This window comes from Oncorhynchus gorbuscha, linkage group LG16 (assembly GCF_021184085.1).
Source record: "Oncorhynchus gorbuscha isolate QuinsamMale2020 ecotype Even-year linkage group LG16, OgorEven_v1.0, whole genome shotgun sequence".
Lineage (NCBI taxonomy): Eukaryota > Metazoa > Chordata > Actinopteri > Salmoniformes > Salmonidae > Oncorhynchus > Oncorhynchus gorbuscha.
The window spans coordinates 65,886,085-65,912,142 of NC_060188.1; the positions used below are offsets into that span (position 1 = coordinate 65,886,085).

At 42.6% G+C, this 26,058-nt stretch overlaps 1 protein-coding gene across 1 annotated transcript; it reads left to right on the forward strand.

Moving 5' to 3' along the window:
• The first annotated feature begins 928 nt into the window (after nucleotides 1-928).
• On the forward strand, nucleotides 929-24,773 carry LOC124000764 (alkaline ceramidase 3-like). The gene is made up of 11 exons (XM_046307355.1): nucleotides 929-1,057; nucleotides 8,557-8,667; nucleotides 20,725-20,777; nucleotides 21,022-21,074; nucleotides 21,441-21,522; nucleotides 21,622-21,657; nucleotides 22,696-22,754; nucleotides 23,422-23,523; nucleotides 23,632-23,736; nucleotides 23,955-24,000; nucleotides 24,111-24,773. Exons 1-11 carry the CDS (start codon nucleotides 955-957, stop codon nucleotides 24,162-24,164), a joined length of 804 nt encoding a protein of 267 aa, XP_046163311.1. The 5' UTR covers nucleotides 929-954; the 3' UTR covers nucleotides 24,165-24,773.
• Nucleotides 24,774-26,058: the final 1,285 nt, after the last annotated feature.

Below are 26,058 nucleotides of genomic sequence, written 5' to 3' on the forward strand. Positions count from 1 at the left end.
AATTTTGTTTCCAGATGACTGCTTAGGCTATTATTTGTATAACTGTTCTGTTTACAGAATAGCTAGATGCCTTACCACACAAAACAAAGTCGCTACCCTTGTCATCTCAATGTAATAAACTATCTGTAAACTGGTATTATTATTATACATTTTACCTTTATTTAACTAGGCAAGTCAGTTAAGAACAAATTCTTATTTTCAATGACAGCCTAGGAACAGTGGGTTAACTGCCTGTTCAGGGGCAGAACAACAGATTTGTACCTTGTCAGCTCGGGGGTTTGAACTTGCAACCTTCCGGTTACTAGTCCAACGCTAGTCACAGCTTCCTGCATCCTCTATTTGTACGGGTCCTCTAACCCTTTGTCAGGAACAAACCAGTGTATATTTCCCAATAAATAAAATGTAACCACTTTCAAATTCATAGACAGCTATGGATGCAAGGACGGACCGTCAATAATATAAAAATGATAGTTTTAACCATGTTTTGAGGCTATACTGTGTGTGTTTACAGTAAGTAAGGCCTGCATTGTTTACTAACAAAGTAAAACAAGAATATTTTGGGTTCTGATGAGGATGACAGTTGACCGAAGTCCTTGAGGAATTTTAAGTTATATTCTTCAAGAAAATTGTATTATAGTATATAAATCACCAGATTAAAAAAGATACATGGTAAAATTATAATTACACAGTAATAACATATTAATACATTTAGTACCCGAAAGTGGACTATTCCTTTGATACATTTATTTTCCAACTAAATATGCAGTAAGGAAATACTGTGGTGCCTGTAGGCATGTTTCTGCAGTAACCTGCCAAACCAAACCTCAATTGTGCTCAGGTTAACTGTAATTGAGGGAATGGAGGGAACCTCTCAGTCATTAATCCATTAGTAGGCTACTAAAGATTCTGCACTCCTCCCTCACACACACAGCTCTACCGTTCGTTTTTTCCATCATGGCTCCCTCAACAGACAGACTGGGATATTGGGGGCGACCAACCTCAACGCTGGATTGGTGTGAGGAGAATTATGTCGTCTCTTTCTACATCGCAGAATTCTGTAAGTACATCTGACACCATGCGTATGGCTAAACTGGAGTTTTAGGACACGAAAACGAATGCAATAAACACGGATGTGGATCCTTGCAGAAGGCCGTCTCGGAATAGGTAAACATCATGACAACGAGCCTGGCGGTGACAACGACATTCCCTTACGCTCGCGTCAGTAGATCAAGGTGCTCTTATATTTTATCTTACTAGACCTATAACTATAACTGATACATTTTATCGGTGATGTTTTATACCGGTAAGTAAGTTGCGTGTGCGATGCCACGACGCAGACCTGCTGATGACTCAGAACTTCACTTGCAGCTGCAGCACTGCCCTTTCAAGTACCGTTGTGATTACTGTAATAGGCTATCTAGTTAACGTTATATCAATGAGCTAGCTATACATTGATTCACTGGTGCGTAAAATTTACCGCACATTAAAGTCGCTACAAGACAGCTTCAGCTTCATACTGGGACAGCACAGCCTCTCACATAGACACCCGCAACGTGTTTTATATTAATGGTAATAAACCTGAAGACTAAGAGTTCCATTCCAAGATTTAAAAAAAACTGGCTACTCGGCTTTCGTGATTTTCTTTTGCAAACCTTTCTGAATGATACACGAGAGCGATAAAAAATATGAGTGCAGCAGGCAGCACGAGGCTTTCTGAGGATACAACGCCCATTGACCTGTTAATGGAATTTTGCCAAAATGCACGAAGGTCTGATCTGGCTACAAATGGCACCTCATGATGCAACATTGTACTTAAAGTGGAACTATGTCAAGTGGGTCATAGTTAATTGTGTTGGACTACTGCTCTTTTACCTTTCTCTCTCTCTGATTTACACGCGACTCAGATTACACTGATTGACCCAACACCCCTCGTATTTTCTCCTTCATGACCACAGGAAGGTGAAACACTGGGTTGAATGACTATTTGTATGCATGATGCATCATATGAAGAAAAAAAGCCATCGAACTGGGAACTGATAACAGAACACTTACATTGTTCTTATAAATGTGTAGTAACACAGTATTACTAAAGTGACCATGTAAATGAGCCACGGCTAGCTTTTTCAAACAGAAATTTGCATCCTGTAGCACTAATTCCAAAAGATTTTGGGACACTGTAAAGTCCATGGAGAATAAGAGCACCTCCTCCCAGCTGCCCACTGCACTGAGGCAAGGAAACACTGTCACCACGATAATCGAGGTGACAGTAAGCTTCAATAAGCATTTTTTCTACAGCTGGCCATGCTTTCCACCTGGGTACCCCTACCCCGGCCAACAGCTCAGCACCCCCTGCAGCAACCTGCCAAAGCCCCCCTCCCCCACTTCTCCTTCACCCAAATCCAGACAGCTGATGTTCTGAAAGAGCTGCAAAATCTGGTTTCCTACAAATCAGCTGGGCTAGACAATCTGGACCCTCTCTTTCTAAAATTATCTGGCAAAATTTTTGCAACCCCTATTCCTAGCCTGTTCAACCTCTCTTTCGTATCGCCTGAGATCCACAAAGATTGGAAAGCTGTCGCGTTCATACCCCTCTTCAAAGGGGGTGACACTCTAGACCCAAACTGTTATAGACCTATATCCATCCTAGCCTGTTAAGGAAGTTGAGAATTCAAGCAGCTTTTCGCAGCTTTTTGTTAAATCGCGCAACATTTCAGCGCCTTGCTATTCATGCCAGGAATATAGTATATGCATATGATTAGTATGTGTGGATAGAAAACACTCAGATGTTTCTAAAACTGGTTAAATCACGGCTGTGACTATAACAGAACCTGCTTTTCATCGAAAAGTGCATGAAAATATGATCACTGAAAATGGAAAAAAATATCCATCCGCGACTTCAAGGAATTGTTCAAAGTGAACCCGAATTAAAGTACGCCGAGGTTGCAGTGCCTACAGCTTCCACACGTGGTCTAGAGTCTTGTCATTTGATTCGCAATTGATTCTTGGTCTAACCGAATCAAGGGAACTCCTTCCCTCCGGTCTCCGACCGGATGTTTTGATCGAGCTCTCTACGGACATGTTTTATACACGGATAGCTAAAGAATTTACATCGCTTCCTGATTAATTTTATCGCTTATTAACATGTACTAATACCTAAAGTTGCATTACAAAAGTATTTCGAAGTGTTTTGTGAAAGTTTATCGTCGACTTTTTGAATTAAAAAAAATGACGTTACGCTATGAAACGCTATTTTGTTCCATTTATCACACAGTATTCTTAGATCGATATCTAGGCTATATATGGACCGATTTAATCGAAAAAAGACCCTAAATGATGTTTATGGGACATCTAGGAGTGCCAAGAAAGAAGCTCGTCAAAGGTAATGAATGTTTTATATTTTATTTCAGCGTTTTTGGTTTGCGCCGGCTAACGCAAAATCTGTCGTGTTAGGTGACGTTGCAGTATTTTGAGGGTGCATGGTATCAGATAATAGCTTCTCATGCTTTCGCCGAAAAGCATTTTACAAATCTGACTAGGTGGATAGATTAACAACGAGTGTAGCTTTAATTCAGTATATTGTATGTCAATTTTAATGAAAGTTTGAGGTTTATCAACCTCTATAGGTGGCGCTCTTTAACATTTCCGCTGATTGTGGTTCCCACCTCGGTACCACGTCCTTAAGAAGCTAGCCTGCCTTTCTAAAATCTTCGAAAGCCAACTAAACAAACAGATCACCGACCATTTCGAATCCCACCGTACCTTCTCCGCTATGGTTTCCGAGCTGGTCATGGGTGCACCGCAGATACGGTCAAGGTCGATATCATAACTGCCAACGATAAAAGACAGTACTGTGCAGCCGTCTTCATCGATCTGGCTAAGGCTTTCGACTCGGTCAATCACCGCATTCTTATCGGCAGACTCAATAGTCTCGGTTTCTCAAATGACTGCCTCGCCTGGTTCACCAACTACTTCTCAGATAGAGTTCAGTGTGTCAAATCGGAGGGCCTGTTGTCCGGACCTCTGGCAGTCTCTATCGGGGTGTCACAGGGTTTCGATCCTCGGGCAGACTTTTTTTTCTGTATACATCAACGATGTCGCTCTTGCTGCTGGTGATTCTCTGATCCACCTCTACGCAGACGACACCATTCTATATGCCCTTCTTTGGACACTCTGTTAAACAAACCTCCAAACGAGCTTCAATGCCATACAACACTCCTTCCGCGGCCTCCAACTGCTCTTAAATGCTAGTAAAACTAAATACATGCTCTTCAACCGATTGTTGGCCGCACCCGCCCGCCTGACTAGCGTCACTACTCTCGGCGGTTCTGACTTAAAATATGTGGACAACTACAAATAGCTAGGTGTCTGGTTAGATTGTAAACTCTCCTTCCAGACTCACATTACGCATCTCCAATCCAAAATTAAATCTAGAATTGGCTTCCTTTTTCGCAACAAAGCCTCCTTCACTCATGCTGCCAAACAAACCCTCGTAAAACGGACTATCCTACCGATCCCTGACTTCAGCGATGTCATTTACAAAATAGCCTCCAACACTCAACTCATCAAACTGGATGTAGTCTATCACAGTGCCATCTGTTTTGTCACCAAAGCCCAATATACTACCCACCACTGCGACCTGTATGTTCTCGTTGACTGGCCCTCACTACATATTTGTCGCCAAACCTACTGGCTCCAGGTCATCTATAAGTTTTTGCTAGGTAAAGCCCCGTCTTATCTCAGCTCACTGGTTACCATAGCAACATCCACCCGTAGTACTCGCTCCAGCAGGCATATTTCACTGGTCATCCCCAAAGACAACACTTACTTTGGCCGCCTTTCCTTCCAGTTATCTGCTGCCAATGACTGGAACGAATTGCAAAAATCACTGAAGCTGGAGTCTTATATCTCTCTCTCTAACTTTAAGCGTCAGCTGTCAGAGTATTTTACCGACCACTGTACCTGTACACAGCCAATCTGTAAATAGCACACCCAACTATCTCATCCCCATATTGTTATTTATTCTCTTGCTCTTTTGCACCCCAGTATCTCTACTTGCACATCACCATCTGCACATTTATCACTCCAGTGTTAATGCTAAATTTAAATGATTTTGCCTCTATGGCCTATTTATTGCCTTACCTCTCTACTCTTCTACATTTGCACACACCGTACATAGATTTATCTATTGTGTTATTGACTGTATGTTTGTTTATGTGTAACTCTGTTGTTGTTTTTGTCGCACTGCTTTGCTTTTTCCTGGCCAGGTCGCAGTTGTAAATGAGAACTTGTTCTCAACTGGCCTACCTGGTTAAATAATGGTGAAATTAAAAATGAAAAAATGTCAAGTGTTACTGCAACCTGGTCTCAGAGCACTTTTTATTATTCTGTACGTAAATCCGAGATACTCCATTTAGTATGATATTACGTTTCAAATCAAATCAAATTGTATTAGTCACAATAGTCAAATTAGTCACATGCGCGGAATCACCTTACAGTGATATGCTTACTTATGAGCCCCTAACCACCAATGCAATTTTAAAAAATACATATAAGAATAAGAAATAAAAGTAACAAGTTATTAAAGAGCAGGTATGTATTATTATGGTATGTATTATTTTGGATGGCAAGCACCCATTTCGGATGATATGTTACACATTTTCAAAACAAATAATGTTATGAATTTTAGCTAGGTGGCTAACGTTAGCTAGCTGGCTAACGTTGGCTAGGGGTTAGGGGAAGGGTTATCTCAAATGGTTAAGGTTTGGGTTAGGGGAAGGGTTAGCTAACATACTAAGTAGTTGCAAAGTAGAAAAAATTGTAAGCTTTTGAAAAGTTGATAATTAGCTAAAATGCTAAAGTTGTCTGTGATGAGAGTCAATGGTTGGTTTGGCTTTTAAATGGGTCCTAAATTGTAGAATAAAAGGCCTAGAATGTGCAATGTCCTGTAAATTTTATGTGGAAGACCGACAAAGAAAGAGGCCACCACAATGTTTGTGCTATTGTGTGTGTGCTAGAGCTCAGATTTCAAAACCTCAGCAGAGGAGAGCAATAGTAGGTCAGAGTACGTTAAATAGGGTAGGTCAGAATACGTTAAACAGGAGATTCTCCTCATGTTTGCTAAATTCAACGTACGGAAACGTAAACAGGAATGAATGTTCCTGGCATTTGACTTAATACAGCACCTACCTTGGGGCGTGCCTGCTGTTATTTGATCTGAAGTCAGTCAGCCTAATGTACAACACAAGATTAAGATTACAATCACTTTATTGGTCAATTACACACAAGGTCCAACTGAAATTTGTCAGAATAATAGTAGAAAATGATTTATTTCAGCTTTTATATCTTTGATCACATTCCCAGTCGGTCAGATGTTTACATACACTCAATTAGTATTTGGTAGCACTGCCTTTAAATTGTTTAACTTGGGTCAAATGTTTTGGGTAGCCTTCCACAAGCTTCCCACAATAAGTTGGTTGATTGTCCCATTCCTCCTGACAGAGCTGGTGTAATTGAGTCAGGTTTGTAGGCCTCCTTGCTCACACACACTTTTAAAGTTCTGCCCACACATATTCTATAGGATTGAGGTCAGGGATTTGTGATGGCCACTCCAATACCTTGACTTTGTTGTCCTTAAGCCTCTTTGACACAACTTTGGAAGTATGCTTGCGACCAAGCTATAACTTCCTGACTGATGTCTTGAGATGTTGCTTCATTATATCTACATCATTTTCCCGCCTCATGTTGCCATCTATTTTGTAAAGTGCACCAGTCCCTCCTGCAGCAAAGCACCCCCACAACATGATGCTGCCACCCCCGTGCTTCACGGTTGGGATGGTGTTCTTTGGCTTGCAAGCCTCCCCCTTTTTCCTCCAAACATAACGATGGTCATTATGCCCAAACAGTTCTATTTTTGTTTCATCAGATCAGAGGACATTTGTCCAATAAATACAACCTTTGTCCCCATGTGCAGTTGCAAACCATAGTCTGGCTTTTTTATGGCAGTTTTGGAGCAGTGGCTTCCTTGCTGAGCGGCCTTTCAGCTTATGTTTATATATTTTACTGTGGATATAGATACATTTGTACCTGTTTCCTCCAGCATCTCCACAAGGTCCTTTGCTGTTGTTCTTGGATTGATTTGCACTTTTTGCATCAAAGTACGTTCCTCTCTAGGAGACAGAACGCGTCTCCTTCCTGAGCGGTATGACGGCTGCATAGTATGGTGTTTATACTTGCGTACTATTGTTTGTACAGATGAACGTGGTACCTTCAGGTGTTTGGAAACTGCTCCCAAGGATGAACCAGACTTGTGGAGGTCTACAATTGTTTTTCTGAGGTCTTGGCTGATTTCTTTTGATATTCCCATGATGTCAAGCAAAAAGAGTACTGAGTTTGAAGGTAGGCCTTGAAATACATCCACAGGTACACCTCCAATTTTCTCAAATGATGTCAATTAGCCTATCAGAAGCTTCTAAAGCCATGACATAATTTTCTGTAATTTTCCAAACTGTTTAAAGGGACAGTCAACTTAGTGTATGTAAACTTCTGACCCACTGGAATTGTAATACTGTGAATTTTAAGTGAAATAATCTGTCTGTAAACAATAGTTGTAAAAATGACTTGTGTCATGCACAAAGTAGATGTCCTAACCGACTTGACAAAACTATAGTTAGTTAACAAGAAATTTGTGGAGTGGTTGAAAAACGAGTTTTAATGACTCCAACATAAGTGTATGAAAACTTCCGACTTCAACGGTAGATTCCTGATTATTGTACCTAGATCTGTAAGAATATTATTTTAAAGAATCCTTTTCTTTTGTATCCAGCAGCGCAAGCAACACATACAATACAGCAGCAAAGCTCCCTTAAAGGTGCTATCCAGAACCTAAAAGGGTTATTTTGCTGTCCCCATAGGAGAACCCTTTGATGATCCTGTTTGGTTCCAGGTAGAACCTTATTGGGTTCCATGTAGAACCCTTTCCCAGAGTGTTCTACATGGAACCCAAGAGATCTTCCTGAAACCAAAAAGGTATTATCCTATGGGGATAGCCGAATAACTTTTTTGGAACTCTTTTTTTCTAAGAGTGTTGGCAGACGGGTTGCCTCCCACAATGTAAACAATGCGCCACGTCTGAGATTTCCGAGACTAGGCTTCAAGCTCTGGATGCAGGAGGAACAAAGAACTGAGTTAGCCAGGGAGCTCTTTTAGTGTTTTACCTCTTGCATGCTGTATAAGTCCCATTAAGCACCATTCTAATCATTAGCATGTCCATTTCCCATCAGTCTATATGTTAAATGGTTTGATTGTTCCTAACTTGATCACTAACCATCACTGGGTGTGTTGAAATCTTTAAATGAATGACTAAATTAAACTAAATTTACCAGTCTAAATCTTGCTTACAGAATGTAAACACAATTCTTTCTCTAAAACCTTGTTTTCTGTCTGCTAAGAGACACTAGTCATATACACCAAATGACTGTGTTTGTTGTTTGCTGTCATACAGTACATGTTGTATTGTCTTCCGCTGACAGTTGCTCTGTCTGTTATCTTGTTGTACAGGGAACACTGTCAGTAACCTGATTATGATCCTGCCTCCTATCTACGGTGCCATCCAGACGTATAAAGACGGCCTAGAGTACCGCTACGTCTACTCCTTCCTTGGACTGGCAGGTAAGTGTTCCATAGACAAGGAAAGTCGCACACACGCTAGGATCTCAGTTGCAATAATTTAATAACCAATGTTTCATCAGGGTATAATTACAGGTGTCTGTATGTAATCATGGCCGGGTGTGGCCTGATTTCATTGGTTAATTTACAGATATAAATCGAACATATAAAAAGCATGAATGGGATAACATACACTCGTAGATCAAATTTCGCTACATAGGCCTACAAACATTTACAATTTGTAGGCCTATGTAACCTATTTGTATCTATGAACGTATGTTATCCATTCATGCTTTTTATATGTTCTATTTATATCTGTAAATTAACCAATGAAATCAGGCCACACCCGGCCATGATTACAGACACCTGTGTGTCCTTTGAAACTATATAAACTAGTGACCCTTAGTGTTTGTCATTGTACCCTGATGAAGACAGCTTGTCTGTCGAGACGTTGGTTGTTAAATGATTTCATCTGAGCTCCTAGTGTACGGCTCTCCTTTTCTTTTTCAAGTGTTCTACTCCGCTAGCCAGGCTCTTGCCTAAACAGGTTTCTTTTGCCTCCAGATGTAAGTGTTCCATAGGGATCTGGAATTATTAGCATGATTGACTCATATCTGATAATACATATATGAGTCAAAGACGTATAAGGTTTTCAAAGTAGTAAAAAAAAGAAAACAGCAATTACAATTCCTTAAAATGCTTTATTATGTTCATTGGAGTGTCACCTATGCCCTTATATTAGATATAAAATAAAGCCAATACTTTTTTTTGTGATTCATATGAATGTACCTTAGTAAAATGTAATTCAGTATAACACAAGTGTTTAAAAAAAAAAAATATGCCCATTTTTCATAATCACAAGGTTATATGTCCATGCTTAGACTGGCAGAAATATAACTACCCAGAAAAAAATGACATTCTTTTATGTTGAATACACACATATTTGATGTGTCACGGGTACAACTCAACATTTGTTGAAGGTTTTTACAAAAACTTCCTGCCTTACACTGAAGAAAATGCTAAAATCTATGAAAATATCGTTCACTTCATCTTTTGAGATTTGTTTTTTCACTCTGAGTCAACAAAACAAAGTTATTGTATTTTAATAGAAAATACTGCTGTTATACTGTATGACAATATTTTCTTACCCTGAATGACACATCGCTACGGCCCACGAATATTGATTAAAAGGCATTCCTTCAGCAGTAACAATAATGATCATATGAACTATTATGAGTAGCAGCAATAGTATTTTCTTGTAACGATTTTTAAGTTATAAAACTGTGTAAAAAACAGGATAAGATGTTTAAAATGTGCAGGCTAGCTGAACTTTGATCACTTCCATTATAGAGAGAGAGAGAAATATCCCATACTATGCAACATAGTTCAACTGACACATGAGGTACAATTTAATTCACGTAGGATTCATGTTTTACTAGTACAAATTGTTCAGGGGGCTGCTCAAAAGAGTTTAATTCAGTGGATACTGGAGTTAAGTTCATCACCGCATTCATTTGTTTGATTTTCTTCACGGTGCCTCCTCTGATTTAATCTCCATTTTCCCCCCTTTTTCAGCATCAGATTGTGTCATTGCATGGATCGGTGGATGATCAGGATTGACATCCTTCTTTCTTTCTGATAGCTAAAAAACAAAAATGTAATAGTAATGACACTGGCACAGAATAGAATTCGCATCCATTAAATGTTATTAGTAGTCTATTAATTGTAGTTTAAAAAAGTTAAATCAACTCCCTCTCCCTTTCTCTCTCAAACATGTTTTGTTACTATTTGATGGCTAATGTTAATAATAATCACTTTACTATAATTTGAGCCTGCGGCAACATTTTACGTTGCGTAAAGTTGCATTATTACACAATTATTATAAGATAGTTCATGTTGTAATTATGCATTGTTATTAACTGATATAATCCATCAGTTATACGGTGGTCACTGACCATCTCGAATCCCACCGTACCTTCTCCGCTGTACAATCTGGTTTCCGAGCCGGTCACGGGTGCACCTCAGCCACACTCAAGGTACTAAACGATATCATAACCGCCATCGATAAAAGACAGTACTGTGCAGCCGTCTTCATCAACCTTGCCAAGGCTTTCGACTCTGTCAATCACCATATTCTTATCGGCAGACTCAGTAGCCTCGGTTTTTCGGATGACTGCCTTGCCTGGTTCACCAATTACTTTGCAGACAGAGTTCAGTTTGTCAAATCGGAGGGCATGCTGTCCGGTCCTCTGGCAGTCTCTATGGGGGTGCCACAGGGTTCAATTCTCGGGCCGACTCTTTTCTCTGTATATATCAATGATGTTGCTCTTGCTGCGGGCGATTCCCTGATCCACCTCTACGCAGACGACACCATTCTATATACTTCCGGCCCGTCCTTGGACTCTGTGCTATCTAACCTCCAAACGAGTTTCAATGCCATACAACACTCCTTCCGTGGCCTCCAACTGCTCTTAAACGCTAGTAAAACCAAATGCATGCTTTTCAACCGATCGCTGCCTGCACCCGCATGCCCGACTAGCATCACCACCCTGGATGGTTCCGACCTTGAATATGTGGACATCTATCCAACACTCTACTCAGCAAACTGGATGCAGTTTATCACAGTGCCATCCGTTTTGTCACTAAAGCACCTTATACCACCCACCACTGCGACTTGTATGCTCTAGTCGGCTGGCCCTCGCTACATATTCGTCGCCAGACCCACTGGCTCCAGGTCATCTACAAGTCCATGCTAGGTAAAGCTCCGCCTTATCTCAGTTCACTGGTCACGATGGCAACACCCATCCATAGCATGCGCTCCAGCATGTGCATCTCACTGATCATCCCTAAAGCCAACACCTCATTTGGCCGCCTTTCGTTCCAGTACTCTGCTGCCTGTGACTGGAACGAATTGCAAAAATCGCTGAAGTTGGAGACTTTTATCTCCCTCACCAACTTCAAACATCTGCTATCTGAGCAGCTAACCGATTGCTGCAGCTGTACATAGTCTATTGGTAAATAGCCCACCCATTTTCACCTACCTCATCCCCATACTGTTTTTATTTATTTACTTTTCTGCTCTTTTACACACCAATATCTCTACCTGTACATGACTATCTGATCATTTATCACTCCAGTGTTAATCTGCAAAATTGTAATTATTCGCCTACCTCCTCATGCCTTTTGCACACAATGTATATAGACTCCCCTTTTTTCTACTGTGTTATTGACTTGTTAATTGTTTACTCCATGTGTAACTCTGTGTTTTCTGTTCACACTGCTATGCTTTATCTTGGCCAGGTCGCAGTTGCAAATGAGAACTTGTTCTCAACTAGCCTACCTGGTTAAATAAAGGTGAAAAAAAATCATAAAAAATACCTTAATTGCAGTGCAATTAAACATGAACTACAGTGTAATAGTGCAACTTAATGTTAAGCGTTATCCACCCAGCTTTACATCCTATTATCCTATTATGTTGCTGACAGTAGCATGAAACCATGAAAACAATACCTTGCTAGTCTTTCCTCCCTAGCATCTGGATCTGCGTGAATATTTTGTCTATGCCGTGCAACCCTCTCCTTATTATATGGTGGCATCTATATTATAAAGATAATGTGCCTTGAAATACCATCAAATGCCATGAAATAGTTTAAAATGAAAATATTCATTATTCATACAACAAGTAAATATGAATTGCATGATTAAATGTTGTAAACTAGTGAAAAAATGGGATAACATAGCAACTGTCATTCAGCATAACGGGTGACATTGTGGTATAACATTAAACTTTTGTTGTGCTGAAGGACAAAAGCATGATACTGAAGGACGCATTTCATACATAAGCATATTTAACAGGCAGTTCATTGGCTATCTATATAAAGTAATGACCTTGACCAATAAAGATTATCCTTACTTTTCATATTTAATATATAGTTTTTTTTCTGCGTTGTACTGAAGGATATGTGTTTTTGTTACAAAGGTTACTAGAGGGTGAATGAGGTGAAATCATCAAATATTTCAGAGATTTACTCACCAAATCACATTGATAAAGGGTCTTCAAGGTGTCTTCTTTGTGATGTCACACACTGTCACATGATTACCATCATGTGATATGCTTTAAAATGTATTTTTACCTTTATTATACTGAATGACATTGATGAAGCGCCAAAGTTCAGACAAAAGTTCTTATTTTTTTAGATACAGTATGTCACCCATTATTCTAAATTCAGAAAAAAGAAACGTCCTCTCACTATCAACTGCGTTTATATTCAGAAAATTGAACATGTGTAAATATTTGTATGAACATAACAAGATTCAAGAACTGATACATAAACTGAACAAGTTCCACAGTCATGTGACTAACAGAAATGGAAAAATGTGTCCCTGAACAAGGGGGGGTCCAAATTAAAAGTAACAGTCAGTATCTGGTGTGGCCACCAGCTGCATTAAGTACTGAGGTGCATCTCTTCCTCATAGACTGCACCAGACTTGCCAGTTCTTGCTGTGAGATTGTTACCCCACTCTTCCACCAAGGTACCTGCAAGTTCCCGGACATTTCAGGGGGAATGGCCCTTGTCCTCACCCTCCGATCAAACAGGTCCCAGACGTGCTCAATGGGATTGAGATCCGGGCTCTTCGCTGGCCATGGCAGAACACTGACATTCCTGTCTTGTAGGAAATCACGCACAGAATGAGCAGTATGACTGGTGGCATTGTCATGCTGGAGGGTCATGTCAGGATGAGCTTGCAGGAAGGGTACCACATGAGGGAGGAGGATGTCTTCCCTGTAATGCACAGCTTTGAGATTGCCTGAAATGACAACAAGCTCAGTCCGATGATGCTGTGACACACCGCCCCAGACCATGGCAGACCCTCCACCTCCAAATCGATCCCACTCCAGAGTGCAGGCCTCGGTTTAACGCTCAGTGAAGAGCACTTTTTGCCAGTCCTGTCTGGTCCAGCGACGGTGGGTTTGTGCCCATAGGCGACATTGCTGCCAGTGATGTCTGGTGAGGACCTGCCTTACAACAGGCCTACAAGCCCTCAGTAGAGCCTCTCTCAGCCTATTGTGGACAGTCTGAGCACTGATGGAGGGATTGTGCGTTCCTGGTGTAACTCGGGCAGTTGTTGTTGCCATCCTGTATCTGTCTCGCAGGTGTGATGTTCGGCTGTACCGTTCCTGTGCAGGTGTTGTTATACGCCACTGCGAGGACGATCAGCTGTCCGTCCTGTCTCCCTGTCTCCCTGTCTTAGGCGTCTCACAGTACGGACATTGTAATTTATTGCCCTGGCCACAAATGCAGTCCCCATGCCTCCTTGCAGCATGTCTAACACGGAACCCAAACCTGCTGCGCGCATGCGCCATCGTGCACCATCGTGCATAAATGTATTTTGTTCCCCCACACCAAACGCAATCACAACACGCAGGTTAAAATATCAAAACAAACTCTGAACCAATTACATTAATTTGGGGACAGATCAAAAAGTATTAAAAATGTATGGCTAGCTTGATGTTGCTAGCTAATTTGTCCTGGGATATAAACATTTGAGTTTTTATTTTACCTGAAATGCCCAAAGGTCCTCTTCTCCGACAATTATTCCACACATAAAACTGTCAACCGAATCGTTTCTGGTCATCTCTCTTCCTTCCAGGCTTTTTCTTTTCTTCTTGACGTTATATTGCGATTGGCAACTTTCATAAATTAGGTGCATCACCGCCACTGATCTCGTTCGTCTTCAGTCACCAACGTGGGTATAACCAATGAGGAGATGGCAGGTGGGTACCTGTTTCTACAAACCAATGAGGCGATGGGAGATGCAGAACAGATGCGATCTGCGTCGGAAATAGAACTGATTTCTATTTAAGCACTTGGCAACGCAGACGCTCGTTGGCACGCGAGAGCAGTGTGGGTGGAATAATTGAATAACATGTGTGGTCAGCCTATAAGGCACGTTCACGCAAATGAGCAGGGACCCTGTGTTATGCAGGTGAATGAGGACCCAAAAGCGACTTGGCGAAAACAGAGTCTTTAATCCAGTTTAAGGAAATAGCAATACTCCTAGACAAATCGGAGCGGTAAATAAAGCATAAAAAACAATTCCACTCGTAATCACGAGAACTGACTGGAGACTCGATAATAAACTGCAGGTAGCCTCGGGAAGGCACTTGACCGTAGCAGACTCAGACACCTGCTCACCACGCAGCATCTGAGGGAAACACGACACGACAGGGCGATACAAAGACACAGCACGGTGAACAATATACAAGGATCCGACAGGACAGAAACGGAAAACAAGGGGAGAAATAGGGACTCTAATCAGGGGAAAAGATAGGGAACAGGTGTGGGAAGACTAAATGATTGATTAGGGGAATAGGAACAGCTGGGAGCAGGAACGGAACGATAGAGAGAAGAGAGAGAGAGAGGGAGAGAGAAAAAGGGGAACGAACCTAAAAAGACCAGCAGGGGAAAACGAACAGAAGGAAAAGCAAAATGACAAGACAATATAAGACAAAACATGACAGTACCCCCCACTCACCGAGCGCCTCCTGGCGCACTCGAGGAGGAATCCTGGCGGCAACGGAGGAAATCATCAATCAGTGAACGGTCCAGCACGTCCCGAGACGGAACCCAACTCCTCTCCTCAGGACCGTAACCCTCCCAATCTACTAAGTATTGGTGACCCCGTCCCCGAGAACGCATGTCCATGATCCTACGTACCTTGTAAATAGGTGCGCTCTCGACAAGGACGGGAGGGGGAGGGAAGACGAACGGGGTGCGAAGAAAGGGCTTGACACAGGAGACATGGAAGACAGGATGGACGCGACGAAGATGTCGCGGAAGAAGCAGTCGCACAGCGACAGGATTGACGATCTGGGAGACACGGAACGGACCAATGAACCGCGGAGTCAACTTACGAGAAGCTGTCGTAAGAGGAAGGTTGCGAGTGGAAAGCCACACTCTCTGGCCGCAACAATACCTAGGACTCTTAATCCTACGTTTATTGGCGGCTCTCACAGTCTGTGCCCTGTAACGGCAAAGTGCAGACCTCACCCTCCTCCAGGTGCGCTCACAACGTTGGACAAACGCTTGAGCGGAGGGAACACTGGACTCGGCAAGCTGGGATGAGAACAGAGGAGGCTGGTAACCCAGACTACTCTGAAACGGAGATAACCCGGTAGCAGACGAAGGAAGCGAGTTGTGAGCGTATTCTGCCCAGGGGAGCTGTTCTGCCCAAGACGCAGGGTTTCTGAAAGAAAGGCTGCGTAGTATGCGACCAATCGTCTGATTGGCCCTCTCTGCTTGACCGTTAGACTGGGGATGAAACCCGGAAGAGAGACTGACGGACGCACCAATCAAACGACAGAACTCCCTCCAAAACTGTGACGTGAATTGCGGACCTCTGTCTGAAACGGCGTCTAAAGGGAGGCCATGAATTCTGAACACATTCTCGATGATGATTTGTGCCGTCTCCTTAGCGGAAGGAAGTTTAGCGAGAGGAATGAAATGTGCCGCCTTAGAGAACCTATCGACAACCGTAAGAATCACAGTCTTCCCCGCAGACAAAGGCAGACCGGTAATGAAGTCTAGGGCGATGTGAGACCATGGTCGAGAAGGAATGGGGAGCGGTCTGAGACGACCGGCAGGAGGAGAGTTACCTGACTTAGTCTGCGCGCAGTCCGAACAAGCAGCCACGAAACGGCGCGTGTCACGCTCCTGAGTCGGCCACCAAAAGCGCTGGCGAATAGAGCAAGAGTGCCTCGAACACCGGGATGACCAGCTAACTTGGCAGAGTGAGCCCACTGAAGAACAGCCAGACGAGTGGAAACAGGAACGAAAAGAAGGTTACTAGGACAAGCGCGCGGCGACGCAGTGTGCGTGAGTGCTTGCTTAACCTGTCTTTCAATTCCCCAGACTGTCAACCCGACAACACGCCCATAAGGAAGAATCCCCTCGGGATCAGTAGAAGCCACAGAAGAACTAAAAAGACGGGATAAGGCATCAGGCTTGGTGTTCTTGCTACCCGGACGGTAAGAAATCACAAACTCGAAACGAGCGAAAAATAATGCCCAACGAGCTTGACGAGCATTAAGTCGTTTGGCAGAACGGATGTACTCAAGGTTCTTATGGTCTGTCCAAACGACAAAAGGAACGGTCGCCCCCTCCAACCACTGTCGCCATTCGCCTAGGGCTAAGCGGATGGCGAGCAGTTTGCGGTTACCCACATCATAGTTGCGTTCAGATGGCGACAGGCGATGAGAAAAATAAGCGCAAGGATGAACCTTATCGTCAGACTGGAAGCGCTGGGATAGAATGGCTCCCACGCCTACCTCTGAAGCGTCAACCTCGACAATGAATTGTCTAGTGACGTCAGGAGTAACGAGGATAGGAGCGGACGTAAAACGTTCTTTTAGAAGATCAAAAGCTCCCTGGGCGGAACCGGACCACTTAAAACACGTCTTGACAGAAGTAAGAGCTGTGAGAGGGGCAGCAACTTGACCGAAATTACGAATGAAACGCCGATAGAAATTAGCGAAACCTAGAAAGCGCTGCAACTCGACACGTGACCTTGGAACGGGCCACTCACTGACAGCTTGGACCTTAGCGGAATCCATCTGAATGCCTTCAGCGGAAATAACGGAACCGAGAAAAGTAACGGAGGAGACATGAAAAGAGCACTTCTCAGCCTTCACGTAGAGACAATTCTCTAAAAGGCGCTGGAGAACACGTCGAACGTGCTGAACATGAATCTCGAGTGACGGTGAAAAAATCAGGATATCGTCAAGGTAGACAAAAACAAAGATGTTCAGCATGTCTCTCAGAACATCATTAACTAATGCCTGAAAAACAGCTGGCGCATTGGCGAGACCAAACGGCAGAACCCGGTACTCAAAATGCCCTAACGGAGTGTTAAACGCCGTTTTCCACTCGTCCCCCCTCTCTGATGCGCACGAGATGGTAAGCGTTACGAAGGTCCAACTTAGTAAAGCACCTGGCTCCCTGCAGAATCTCGAAGGCTGATGACATAAGGGGAAGCGGATAACGATTCTTAACCGTTATGTCATTCAGCCCTCGATAATCCACGCAGGGGCGCAGAGTACCGTCCTTTTTCTTAACAAAAAAAAACCCCGCCCCGGCCGGAGAGGAAGAAGGCACTATGGTACCGGCGTCAAGAGACACAGACAAATAATCCTCGAGAGCCTTACGTTCGGGAGCCGACAGAGAGTATAGTCTACCCCGAGGAGGAGTGGTCCCCGGAAGGAGATCAATACTACAATCATACGACCGGTGAGGAGGAAGGGAGTTGGCTCGGGACCGACTGAAGACCGTGCGCAGATCATGATATTCCTCCGGCACTCCTGTCAAATCGCCAGGTTCCTCCTGAGAAGTGGGGACAGAAGAAATGGGAGGGATGGCAGACATTAAACACTTCACATGACAAGAAACGTTCCAGGATAGGATAGAATTACTAGACCAATTAATAGAAGGATTATGACATACTAGCCAGGGATGACCCAAAACAACAGGTGTAAAAGGTGAACGAAAAATCAAAAAAGAAATAGTCTCACTGTGGTTACCAGATACTGTGAGGGTTAAAGGTAGTGTCTCAAATCTGATACTGGGAAGATGACTACCATCTAAGGCGAACATGGGCGTAGGCTTGTCTAACTGTCTGAAAGGAATGTCATGTTTCCGAGCCCATGCTTCGTCTATGAAACAACCCTCAGCCCCAGAGTCTATCAAGGCACTGCATGTAGCACCCGAACCGGTCCAGCGTAGATGGACCGACATAGTAGTACAGGATCTAGATGGAGAGACCTGAGTAGTAGCGCTCACCAGTAGCCCTCCGCTTACTGATGAGCTCTGGCTTTTACTGGACATGAATTGACAAAATGTCCATCAAATCCGCAATAGAGGCACAGGCGGTTGGTGATCCTCCGTTCCCTCTCCTTAGTCGAGATGCGAATACCTCCCAGCTGCATGGGCTCAGTCTCTGAGCCAGAGGAGGGAGATGGTTGCGATGCGGAGCAGGGAAACACCGTTGACGCGAGCTCTCTTCCACGAGCTTGGTGACGAAGATCTACCCGTCGTTCTATGCGGATGGCGAGAGCAATCAAAGAGTCCACACTGGAAGGAACCTCCCGGGAGAGAATCTCATCTTTGACCACTGCGTGGAGTCCCTCCAGAAAACGAGCGAGCAGCGCCGGCTCGTTCCAGTCACTAGAGGCAGCAAGAGTGCGAAACTCTATAGAGTAATCCGTTATGGATCGATCACCTTGGCATAGGGAAGCCAGGGCCCTAGAAGCCTCCCTACCAAAAACTGAACGGTCAAAAACCCGAATCATCTCCTCTTTAAAGTTCTGGTAATTGTTTGAACAATCAGCCCTTGCCTCCCAGATAGCTGTGCCCCACTCTCGAGCCCGGCCAGTAAGGAGTGAAATGACGTAAGCAACCCGAGCTCTCTCTCTAGAGTATGTATTGGGTTGGAGAGAGAACACAATATCACACTGGGTGAGAAAGGAGCGGCACTCCTTGGGCTGCCCGGAGTAGCAAGGTGGGTTATTAACCCTAGGTTCCGGAGGCTCGGCAGACCAGGAAGTAACAGGTGGCACGAGACGAAGACTCTGGAACTGTCCAGAGAGGTCGGAAACCTGAGCGGCCAGGTTCTCCATGGCATGACGAGCAGCAGACAATTCCTGCTCGTGTCTGCCGAGCATGGCTCCTTGGATCTCGACGGCAGTGTTACGAGCGTCTGTAGTCGCTGGGTCCATTCTTTGGTCGGATCCTTCTGTTATGCAGGTGAATGAGGACCCAAAAGCGACTTGGCGAAAACAGAGTCTTTAATCCAGTTTAAGGAAATAGCAATACTCCTAGACAAATCGGAGCGGTAAATAAAGCATAAAAAACAATTCCACTCGTAATCACGAGAACTGACTGGAGACTCGATAATAAACTGCAGACTCAGACACCTGCTCACCACGCAGCATCTGAGGGAAACACGACACGACAGGGCGATACAAAGACACAGCACGGTGAACAATATACAAGGATCCGACAGGACAGAAACGGAAAACAAGGGGAGAAATAGGGACTCTAATCAGGGGAAAAGATAGGGAACAGGTGTGGGAAGACTAAATGATTGATTAGGGGAATAGGAACAGCTGGGAGCAGGAACGGAACGATAGAGAGAAGAGAGAGAGAGAGGGAGAGAGAAAAAGGGGAACGAACCTAAAAAGACCAGCAGGGGGAAAACGAACAGAAGGAAAAGCAAAATGACAAGACAATATAAGACAAAACATGACACCCTGGGCATCTTTCTTTTGGTGTTTTTCAGAGTCAGTAGTAAGGCCTCTTTAGTGTCCTAAGTTTTCAGAACTGTGACCTTAATTGCCTACCGTCTGTAAGCTGTTAGTGTCTTAATGACCGTTCCACAGGTGCATGTTCATTAATTGTTTATGGTTCATTAAACAAGCATGGGAAACAATGTTTAAACCCTTTACAATGAAGATCTGTGAAGTTATTTGGATTTTTACGAATTATCTTTGAAAGACAGGGTCCTGATAAAGGGACATTTCTTTTTTTTGCTGAGTTTATATATTGTTGCAAACACTAACACAATTATGCCATGGGTGTTCATTTATATTTTTAGGATGAATTTCTACATTTTAAAAACACTTTTGTCATTAGAATTTTAACCCGGACAGTTACACTGCAGGACATTTTGACACTTTAAAGCTTGCAAAGCAAATATTTTTGGGTCAAAAGAAGGGTAAGAGTTGAGTGATTTAATATAATATTCATACATATTTATCTTTTTATGTTAAATGAATGGCCTTTGGACACCAAATTTACATGTCTCGTCTTTGACCCTTATAACCTATAGTATAACCTTACAGTCACAAGGATTTGGCAAAGTTAGTCTTGTCCCTAATGTCTTTTAAAGTTAGAGTTTTTTTGGACTGAAATTGCATTATCAAGATGCTTTCCTTTATTTGAAAGATGGGTTTTAATGTCTATGCTTCTTGCTGGTTGTTTGATCTGATCTCTTCTTTTGTTCCAGCTGTTGGCATTGGCTCCTGGTGCTTCCATATGACGCTGCAATATGAGATGCAGGTGAGCTGACTTTTAGCATCTAAAAGTAAATCATGATTTGTCAGCATACTGTATGCATCCACCATAGATCACTGTGTTCTCATAATTGTATGGACTTTTTCAGCTGTTAAGGACATAAAAAATGACACCTCATCGTTTCCTGCAGAATGCTCAAACTGTTTTTTAACTCTCCTTATAAGTAAGGTTTGCGCCGACCATTCCATTATACATCACTATCTGTGTCTCTGCTGTCTGTCCCCCGCAGTTGCTGGACGAGCTGCCAATGATCTACAGCACCTGTGTCTTTGTCTACTGTCTGTAAGTACCCAACATAATGAATTTACACTCCAACTTTCACAGTGCCATTGCCATTGAGCAGCCCAGGCCCAAAGCCCACTGAAAGTAATTTGAGGACAGTATACATGTGATCAATGAAAAGTTAATCCAATCCTACAATTGATTTATCCCAAGAAAACACACCTTTTTCATGGCTATAGATGACATGGTACAGAGTTGATGTCTATTGATTCAGTGCCACTTGCACTTCCCCCATTTTAACTGGGTCATCGTTCATCATCTTGCTATCCATCCCTCTCAAAAGCCTTACTGTATACTGTATGTCTATAATTACAAATATGTGTTTCATTAGAGGAATGAGAAATTAATTCATTTTTTCTGTTACAGATATGAATGCTTCAAGCAAAAAAACACTCTGGGTGTATTCCCTATCATGTTGTTATTCATCTTCAGTGTCTCAGTCAGTGTGGTGAGTGTCTTATATTTCCCACATAACTGTTTTGTCCCTTTTCATTCCATGACTATATGTCAATGATTAATGTCACTATCTCAAATCTCTTTTCCCCAGGTGTATTTACAATGGAAAGAGCCAGTCTTTCACCAGGTAAGAAAGAGAGTACATTATCGCTCTTCAGTGATCATGCTCTTTGTTTGCTTTTAGAGTTTACTGTTTCATTAGTACATATTGCCGCTGGCTAACTGTGGAAATAGCCGGACATGAGGTCCTGTTAGATCCAGTTAGATTGCTATTGTGGCATGTCCGTTCAAATGTCTCTGTTCAGGAATCTAATATTTTGCAGCATTGTCACTTTGGGCTATTGAGAATGTCGCTCAACACCTTTTGACTATGGCTCAGTCTGATCTAACAAGTCCAGGTTACAGTTGTATTATAAACTCCTCTCTAGCATACCTCACAATAGTCAGTGAGGCTGTGGATATTGAGAGTCTAGAGAAGCATCTGTGTTGCTCCACAACAACAGAAACAACATGACAAAGCAACCTTTGTTTACACTTCAGAGCCCTCTCTGCTTACTAAACCCCACCACTCCATGGTGGCACACATTTAGCCATAAACATGCCTACAACAGTCAGTTTTAGCAGACATGGAATTGATTTATTAGATAATTACAAGAAGTAGGCTGCTCCAGCCGTAGACAACATTACATATATTAAAAATGATCAAGGATAAAAACACATTAAAGCCCAAAGGCTCAATTCCATTGTGGTACTTGGAGACAGTTAGATGGCAGGTGGTCATGAGCTCTATATCAGCATATATGTCAGCATATTATTGAAATGGATTCTTACCAAACTGATGCAAGTATTTGATTTGCTACAGTGTACCCATTTAGATAAAATACAACAACGGTGACCATTTATACGTTCCATTAACCGTCACAAAACAGCAGTCTTTATTTGAGCATGGATTTAGCACAACCTGGTGGTTGGAACATGTACATGCTGTACAGTAGTGTTGTCTATCAAGGTCCTTAGTGTTGAGCAGACTGGTTGAAAACATGTGCATTATACACTTCATTTCACCTCTGTTCTGAAAACACCAGGTGTAAGCTACTGTAAAATATGACAGGTCTAGATTTGGTTGCTTTTCAAAGCGTGTTCTTTGTGTGTCCTCACCCCTCAGGTCATGTATGGTGCACTTGTAGCATGCTTGGTGATGCGCTCTATCTTCATAGTTACATGGTAAGTGGCAGTGTGGCAGCAGAAATGTGTCCCGGTAGTTTGGGAAATTAACTGAGAGGTCAAGAGTACATTTATTATCCTTACTGTAACGACGTTCGTCTGTTGTAAGAAGAGAGTCAGACCGAAATGCAGCGTGTAGGTTACTCATGACTTTAATTAATGAAAACGGTACATGAAATAACTGAAATACGAAAACAACAAACGAAACGTAAAACTAATTACAGCCTATCTGGTGACTACTACACAGAGACAGGTACAAACACCCACAAAATACAAAGCGAAAGTCAGGCTGCCTAAATACGGTTCCCAATCAGAGACAACGCGAAGCACCTGACTCCAATTGAGAATCGCCTCAGGCAGCCAAGCCTATACAACACCCCTAATTAGCCGCGATCCCAAATACTACAAACCCCAATACGAAAAACAACATATAAACCATGTCACACCCTGGCCTACCCAAACATATAACAAAAACACAAAATACAATGACCAAGGCGTGACACTTACAATGTACATCAATTGTTTAATAGCCACTCACTCACTGGATGCTGCTGGTATCCTGATATTAGTGATTCTGGATGACATTTTCAGAAACTACAGTACAAAGTAGGGCTATGTTATAACAGTGTTTATACATCTCATCGGACTCCATGTGTTTCCATTGCAGGGTGTACCCCTGGCTCAAACCTCTGTGTTACATCTCCCTGAGTGTCTTTCTGCTGGGGTTCATGTTGTGGAACATTGATAATCTGGCCTGTGACTCACTCAGGTAAATGTACAATCAAATGACAAACGCTGCCAACAGAATATGGACATCCATTTGTAGACAGAATCAAAATGTAAAACTCTCTCTCTTTGCTCGCCACTCTCCTTTTAGATCCACCAGACAGAAACTGCCCTCTGTTGTTGGGGCGGTGACACAGTTCCATGCCTGGTGGCACATCCTCACAGGCCTGGGCTCCTACCTACACATACTCTTCAGGTAAGCCATGAATAGATCTATAGGATTTAAATAGGGTCTGCTCTTTGTATTAGTTCCCCCTTAAATTCATTTATGCTGCTTCAAGGACATCGTCATTGTTTAATGAAAAAGATTGACTGGTATCTTGCGTATTTTATGATTTAAGTGTAATGACTGATTAGATGATTCCTACAACAATGTATCACAAAAAAAATCTAAAATGTTCTGTTGTCACGTAGCCTCCAGATAAGGTCAACCTTTCTCAAACACAGACCAAAAGTAAAGGTAAGCGTTCTTTCCTCCCAGTTCTTCAACACATCCCAGTCCTATGCTTGTGTATATGGCACCACAATACCAACACTAACCTAGCACTGGTCTACAATGTGTTCAATCAGTTCCTATGTGGAGTGTGGCCAATGTTGCACATTGAGGCACAAAAGACTAGCTGAGTGACTGGGGACCATGAAGGATGGTGACTGCCATTAAACAGGCATCAGTACAGAGACCTGATCTGCCAGTCTGCCAACCCCCCTCTGCTGTCTATGGGACATATGCACCCCACTACCAGAGAGCAGCCAGGCTACACCCCAACCTACCACTCCGGGGACCCTTTGGTTCTGCACTGTGACGATTTGCCAAGTACAGTATAGCACTGAGAGTCTTTATGGAATTATCCGATTTTTCACTTTCATCTATCAACATATAGTAGATTATTAGATTTTGGTGGTGATGTTGTAGTGACATTTTAAATTTACTCTAACATATCTCCTGGAATATGGATACCGCAATTTTTAAAAATATAAATCATACTAGTGTATCTATTAGAGGTCGACCGATTATGATTTTTCACCGCAGATACCGATTATTGGAGGACCAAAAAAAGCCGATACCGATTAATCGGCCGGCTAATTTTTTAACATTTGTAACAATGACAGTTACAACAATACTGAATGAACACTTATTTTAACTTAATATAATACACCAATAAAATCAATTTAGCCTCAAATAAAATGAAACATGTTCAATTTGGTTTAAATAATGCAAAAAAAAGTGTTGGAGAAGAAAGTAAAAGTGCAATATGTGCCATGTAAAAGAGCTAACGTTTAAGTTCCTTGCTCAGAACACGAGAACATGTGGTTCCTTTTAACATAAGTCTTCAATATTCCCAATATTCCCAGGTAAGAAGTTTTATGTTGTAGTTATTATAGGAATTATAGGACAATTTCTCTATACGATTTGTATTTCATATACCTTTGACTATTGGATGTTCTTATAGGCACTTTAGTATTGCCAGTGTAACAATATAGCTTCCATCCCTCTCCTCGCTCCTACCTGGGCTCGAACAAGGAACACATCGACAACAGCCACCCTCGAAGCAGCGTTACCCATGCAGAGCAAGGGGAACAACCACTCCAAGTCTCAGAGCGAGTGACGTTTGAAACGATATTAGCTCGCACCCCGCTAACTAGCTAGCCATTTCACATCGGTTACACCAGCCTAATCTCGGGAGTTGATCAGCTTGAAGTCATAAACAGCTCAATGCTTGAAGCGTTGCGAAGAGCTGCTGGCAAAACGCACAAAAGTGCAGTTTGAATGAATGCTTACGAGTCTGCTGGTGCCTACCACTGCTCAGTCAGACTGCTCTATCATATCATAGACTTAGTTATAATATAATAACACACAGAAATACGAGCCTTAGGTCATTAAAATGGTCGAATTCGGAAACTATCATCTCGAAAACAATACTCAACCGTTCCGTATTTTATCTAACGGGTAAGTCTAAATATTCCTGTTACATTGCACAACCTTCAATGTTATGTCATAATTACGGAACATTCTGGCAAATTAGACGGCCCAAACTGTTGCATATACACTGACTCTGCGTGCAATGAACGTAAGAGAAATGACAAAATTTCACCTGGTTAATATTGCCTGCTAACCTGGATTTCTTTTAGCTAAATATGCAGGTTTAAAAATATATACTTCTGTGTATTGATTTCAAGAAAGGCATTGATGTTTATGGTTAGGTACAGTCGTGCAACGATTGTGCTTTTTTCGCTAATGCGCTTTTGTTAAATCATCCCCCTGTTTGAAAACTTGAAATCGGCCCTAATCAATCGGCCATTCTGATTAATCGGTCGACTACTAGTATCTATTTCAACATTCAATATAATACCGTAGCATATTCACAAACCATAAAAACGTCAGGTAGTCGGCATTAGCTGGCTGTATGTCATGGTTGTGTTTAGACCTGGGAACTGTTTGTTACCCATCCATCCTCCTCTGAGGGAATCTGGTCTAGATGATGCAGTGTGTTGGTCACAGACGGGACTGAAACATGGA